The sequence below is a fragment of the Amyelois transitella genome, chromosome 22, assembly GCF_032362555.1.
Source record: "Amyelois transitella isolate CPQ chromosome 22, ilAmyTran1.1, whole genome shotgun sequence".
NCBI classification, from domain to species: domain Eukaryota; kingdom Metazoa; phylum Arthropoda; class Insecta; order Lepidoptera; family Pyralidae; genus Amyelois; species Amyelois transitella.
The window spans coordinates 5,816,821-5,822,968 of record NC_083525.1 but is presented as its reverse complement, the minus strand read 5'-3'; the positions used below and the strand labels follow the sequence as shown (position 1 = coordinate 5,822,968).

The following is a 6,148-nucleotide window of genomic DNA, read 5'->3' as shown; positions in this document are numbered from 1 at the left end:
GTCAATGTCAAACGATAGACGTCAATGTTACAAACCAAACCGAAATCAACAAATTCCTTGACAAATAAATTGTCGATGAAGAAGGAAGAGATAATTCTATAGGCGTGGTGAAACAATTCACAGTTGGTTACAAATCGAAAAATGTCTGCGACTTTAAAACCATATTTAACTGCTGTTCGTCACACGCTAACTGCAGCTATGTGTTTAGAACATTTTTCATCCCAAGTCGTAGAAAGATACAACAAACCGGAGGTCGAGGTTAGAACAAGCAAAGAACTTTTGCTGAATCCAGTCGTGATTTCGAGGAATGCTAACGAGAAAGTGTTAATTGAATCATCCATTAACTCTATACGAGTGAGCATAATGATCAAACAAGCCGATGAAATCGAGAAGATATTATGTAAAAAGTTCATGCGATTTATGATGATGAGAGCTGAAAATTTCATTGTATTACGAAGGAAACCTGTGGACGGGTACCACATCAGTTTCTTGATTACAAATTTCCACACAGAGCAGATGTACAAGCACAAACTTGTCGACTTTGTAATATACTTCATGGAGGAAATTGATAAGGAGATAAGTGAAATGAAATTGGCAGTAAATGCTCGTGCTAGAATTTGCTCTGAAGAGTTTTTGAAGAGATTTTAAGTTTAATTACTTATGTGAATCATGAATTGGTTTCATATCTGTTTGAAAATATTCTAATCAAGTAGAAAAGAAATTTACTTAGTTAAACATCTAACAGTTGTGAAACACAATACCATGATTATATGACTGATATAAATTTTTAATACATTCATTCATTACAGATATACAATATATTCACTATATCAAATTATTTTATACATTCTCTCTATTTTGTTAAAAATTTTGTTGTATATTGGCTTATTAATTTGAACAACAGCTATCTGAAGCTAAAATTATGTCTATATCTGTAATAACACATCAAAATTGGAAATTTCATATTTTAATCACCTCACACTCAAAAGTAATGATCAGTTTTAAGTTAACAAGGGATATCCAAAATAGTCAGTTGAACTGCTAGGGTACGGAAAGCCACAAAATGGCATTGTTAAAATAAATCTACTTTGGTATAAGACAGGATTGTTTAGAGTAGTATTGTAAATACAAGCTGTGGAAGTCAAAGTAGCAATGTGTCTGCAAACATTTTGTTCATCAAAAAGTTAAAGATAGCTTTGGTTTAGAAGGTAATCAACATGGAAATTGATAATTACAGCTTAGTAATTTATGATAAGGAATTTTCTTAATCAGTCTAGTTAATACTTTTTTATCACAAAAAACAAACAAACTAATAGTCCTGGTGCATAATAAAACAATAATAATTGTTTTTTTAGTATGCATATAGGTCTGATACCTATATGCATATGTGTGTGCATGCTGTACTGTGTGTGTGTAAAAACAGACTAGCTATGTACTATATCTGTAACCAAGATAATTATAGTGTATTGCTAGTCTCTTTTTAAGTATTAGTTGTGTCAGTACAAGTGTACACCAAACACTTTTTAATGAATGAATAAATAACTGTTCCAAATACTTTGTGAATTTGAGTTTTATAAAAACATCAAACAGGCTCATTTTGAAGATAACATACAAATATAACATGATCGCAAAATCATTCAGTATTTTCTTTTGTAAGTTTTAGAAAATGAATAGAGATACTAGCTTTTATTTTGTAAAAATGATACATATAGTGGAATATAATTTATTTTTCATTGTGAAAAACCTTTTATACTTAATTTAAGACTGTTGAATCAGACATCTTATTCCATTGATTAGGAGAATATTGTTCTTAGTTATTAACATTTTAATTTTAATGACTTAGAATTGTATAGTAAGGTCTTTAATTAAAACATTATATTTCGTAATAACCAATTGTTTTTATTTATAAATATACAGGTAATAGAGCGCATGTAACATAATTAATCTAACTAAACTAAACCTAAATGTTTTTATCCTATTAAACCTTCACTTTAATTATAGCATCCATTTCTTTTTCTTGTTGATTACAAAACAGTCAAGGTAAGTATACTTTAAAAAGAATTTAAGTGATGATTAAATATTACTATCCCACTTGTCCTTGGCATAGTTTCTGTCCAATTAGTAACATCAACTGCCCTTTGGTTTTATTTTTATTCCATAGTGATTCAAATGTATATATAATTCTGTTAATTGAGAAAAAGTTTATATCAGCAGAGCCCATGCCCCGAAGCTAAATGGCAAAGGGTGCAACTGGGAACTCACACGCCATGATGGGAGAGAGATAATAACTTATTTGGTTACAAAAGACTAAAAGCTGACGTACCTACAAGGGTGGGTATTCTTTGTTTGAGTGAAACAAAACAACGTTCTTACAAAATAATCTTTAATTAAAAATTATTTATTACAATAGATAGAATTTAGTATATTTTGTGAAATCACAAAATAGACTTTAGATCTTAACCTTTTTTTTGTGGTTTATTATGTATATTGCTGTCATTAAATTGGAAGCATGCTGCTTTTAAGTTATTGAAATACATGATCTGAAATGCTCAAGAAATTATAACAATCCATTGATGGCCTCTAGGGCTCTTCATCAGCTGAAGAGATCAAGAAAGAGAAGATAAGACATTCATGAATAGCCCCGCAAATTTCTATTAATGGAAAATTGGCGCAGGCAGAGGAAAGCCTGCAATGGGTTTAAAAAAAAAAATGCTTATGCCACCAGGGCTCTGTAGCATCTACATAAAAAGATCTAATAATTTGAAATTTAATATAAAACACTATTCACGTACAAAATCTACAGATGGCGCTAGTCAGTTCTTGGATTTAGTTGTTCTTAGCGTGAAACCTTCGCCCTTGAAAGCCTGGAAAGGTTCCGCTGGAGCCTCTTCCTTGGCAGTAGGTGGTCTCGAATTCCTGATGAACCTTATCGTGCCGATTTCATAATCATAGTCTGGTATACCGCGGACGTATGTCTGGGAACAAAGTTTTGATTAGTCATCTCTGACTCAGGTGCAGGTTGCGTCATTACACATAATATTGTAAACCAGCGCCACCTACAAAGGTTTTTCACGAATCCAACAGTAACTATAGTTTTTAACGATACTAAAGTTACCCTATGTCCTTTCCGTACTCAACATTATATGTATGCACAACTTCATACAAATCGATTATGTGGTTTAACTGTGAAGAGGTAACAGACAAACAAACTCACTTTCGCATTTATCATTTTAGTATGTATTGAAATGTAAAGAAGTTACTGTGATGCAGTTTCATTCAGATATCTTAGAGCAATGGTAAAAAAAGGAGGCAATATTTTTACATAAAACAAAGCCGTCATCTGCAGTTGATAGCGATACACAAAGAAGTAGAAATGTCAAAAAGCAATTACCTGTCTAGCCTGTGAAGACTGTGGCTCCGAATCACTCTCACTGGTCAACTTCTTTTTCTTCCCGTCCAATCTGTTGCCCGTACCACCAAAGGCAACAAACCCGCTAGGCTCCGGCATCATGGCTGCGGGGTCCTCGTCCATGCCGTCAGCTCCGGAGCTGCCATCACCGCGTTTCGATACATACGCCTCCTCTTTATATCCCACTGGAGGAGCGAATTCTACCTGTAAGAATATATACATTAAAATGACAATTTTAACATTACTTTGATTGAGGACACCTGTGTTTTCAAGCAACTGGTATCTATCCAATTCCCCTTTCATAGGTTGCGCTCACCGCCAGGTCGCTTTTATTGAGAATTTCTATGCCATTCTAATGCCCCCGTCAGTTTCCACACCAAATATTTAATCTTAAACCTCAGGGGAAGTTAACAAGTTTTTTGTTAACTTCCCCTGAAAAATTATAAATAATTATAGGCAAAATTATTATAAAAAAAATAAAAAAAAATATCAATGGCATGCAAATAAAAAACACAACATGAAATAATTTATGTTATGCATACTTTCTATAAATATGTTAGACCAAAGCAATAAAATCTTTGAATGCAAAACTTACATTCATATCACATTCAATAATGATAACTGCATTGCCCGGTTTGGTTTCCAGTACACACAGCTCATAGACCTTAGAATTATATTTTATTGCTATCACATCACCCGTAGTCAGACACGAGAAATTCCTTAAACAATTCTCCAACACTGTAACAAATAGAGAATTGCAAAATTAGTAAGCTGATCTTATCCATAAGAAAGATAAGTTCTACTACTTCTACTTTCAAGTTTGGTAAAAAAAGGTTAAGCTAAATTTTTTGTATACACATTTCCTGTTTAAGTGGTAGCAAAATCAATGGTCAAAGACTTGACTGCTTGCTTAGCTGAATGTTTAGCTAGATGACTCAATGATGAGATTGAGATTCAGTGGCAGCTTGCTTCAAAAGCTTTGCATTAAAGAAGAATCCAAATTTTATTTTCCTTTCCTTTGATTGACACTTACAATTTGCGTGGAAAGAATGGCACACACTATGTTTTCTTCTCTATACTGACCATATCCAATCTAGTGCATTTTTCAATCTACCTATTCACTTTTGCCTTGACGGCTTGAATAAAAAAAGTTTTCGATATTTAAGAGGTAGTGCACAGGTATCGTTGAATTTGCAGTTTCAGAGGAAGAGTTTTTGAAAGATTAAGATGTTGATTAAGATCAAATCAATAAAAATTGGTATTCCTCATAAAAAAATTTGGAACTTTGAGAAGGTAAAAATAAAATTGTGGTAAAATTTTAAGTAACATACCTGCTTTAGGATTAGTTATATCTAAAAAGTCTTCTGAGAGAGGCTGGAACTTTGAAAATGTGGCTACTGGCAGAGAGACACTCTCAATTTGCAGCAGTGCTCCTTCTTCAAGTACTAAATTGGCCATCATCTTAAAATAAATGTTTAATGTTAGTTTCATTTTGCTTATGCCTTAGACCATGAATCCTACATCGGATGAGTCAGGTATTTACACAAAACAATTCCCATCTGACCTCTGCAACCTTTGCAGGTAAACCTAAGCCATATTGTATCCACTGTAACACATTCAGGCACTCAATGATGATGTTTTCCCTCACAGTAAGAGTGTCAGTTTGTATTCAAACTAATGTATGTAACTTTCAAAATAGTCCTTGGTACATGGCCAAGGTAAGATTTGAACCTGTGCCTTTCTGCACATCACACATTTTAACCAGACACCTTACCAATCTTAAACACCCAGTTCACAAGTGGTAACAAATGCCAGAGAATTAAAAATGCAATACAAACCCAGTATGGAAGATAAACTTTTCCTTCATCAGCAACAAACTCTAATACTCCACAGTGTGTTATTTTCTTTGTTTTCTTATTTGTCAACTTGAAAATCATTGGGTACTCAATATTTAGCCGCGTCAGTTGTTCCAAGGCTGATGGTGGCATGATTACTAAAAACAGACATAGTTTGTATTTTTCATAAATAACGTTAATATGTTTAACATGAAAACCAGTAAAGTGTGAGTTTGTGTATGCTAATAGAACTTGCTGCTTCTTTATCATGAAGAACATAAGTTTTTGAGGTTTTTATACACAATAAAGTGATCTTTTAAGGTATACTTTATTATAAGACACATAGCAAAATGAGAAGTTATATTTATTTTAACCTTTTTTCTATTGCTATATCATATCATAGGTACTTACTTTTACCACCTCTTTCAACATCTTGCCTTTCATTGCCTGGTAACATACATACAGAAAAGCATCTGTAGGTCATGTTGAACGGCCGCGATATTTCGTGAAACATATTAAACCCAAACTGAAACTAAAAATGTGTATATTAGGCGATAAAAAAATATTATACGGCTGAAGCACTATGAATATTGAACAATTTATACCATTTTAACTGATATTCTTTAGTGACACTGTTGCAGAAGGATGATGGCAATTTACGTAGATACAATAAATCGAAGTTATTATTTTAATAATCACTCAATGCAATTGATGAAACAAACAAAATATTAACACACAAAAAAATAATTGATCAATGAAATTTGGTTGGGCATGACATGACAATTTAGTGTTTTCTTGTCAGTTTGACACTGACAGTTTGTCCATCGACAAGAAAATCAACAATATGTATTCAGACTATGAGAGGACTATTCAGATTTCAGAACCCTTGAACGTGTGGAAACGC

General features: G+C 32.9%; 3 protein-coding genes across 4 annotated transcripts in view; 2 read left to right on the top strand and 1 right to left on the bottom strand.

The window, feature by feature from the left end:
* Nucleotides 1-6,148, top strand: part of LOC106129944 (leucine-zipper-like transcriptional regulator 1) — a 41,882-nt gene that overhangs the window by 29,839 nt on the left and 5,895 nt on the right. The window lies entirely within an intron of this gene.
* Nucleotides 43-1,884, top strand: LOC106130032 (actin-related protein 2/3 complex subunit 4). The gene has a single exon (XM_013328788.2). It carries the CDS (start codon nucleotides 142-144, stop codon nucleotides 646-648), a length of 507 nt encoding a protein of 168 aa, XP_013184242.1. The 5' UTR covers nucleotides 43-141; the 3' UTR covers nucleotides 649-1,884.
* LOC106130031 (ubiquitin fusion degradation protein 1 homolog) lies at nucleotides 2,367-6,038 on the bottom strand. Of its 2 annotated transcripts, none has more exons than XM_013328786.2 (7): nucleotides 5,850-6,038; nucleotides 5,656-5,776; nucleotides 5,248-5,402; nucleotides 4,741-4,870; nucleotides 4,005-4,147; nucleotides 3,392-3,613; nucleotides 2,367-2,975 (listed from the first exon to the last, which is right to left on the bottom strand). In XM_013328786.2, exons 1-7 carry the CDS (start codon nucleotides 5,850-5,852, stop codon nucleotides 2,814-2,816), a joined length of 936 nt encoding a protein of 311 aa, XP_013184240.2. In that variant the 5' UTR covers nucleotides 5,853-6,038; the 3' UTR covers nucleotides 2,367-2,813. The 2 variants fall into 2 exon arrangements, with proteins under 2 accessions (XP_013184240.2, XP_013184241.2); XM_013328787.2 differs by having other exon boundaries at nucleotides 5,656-5,770.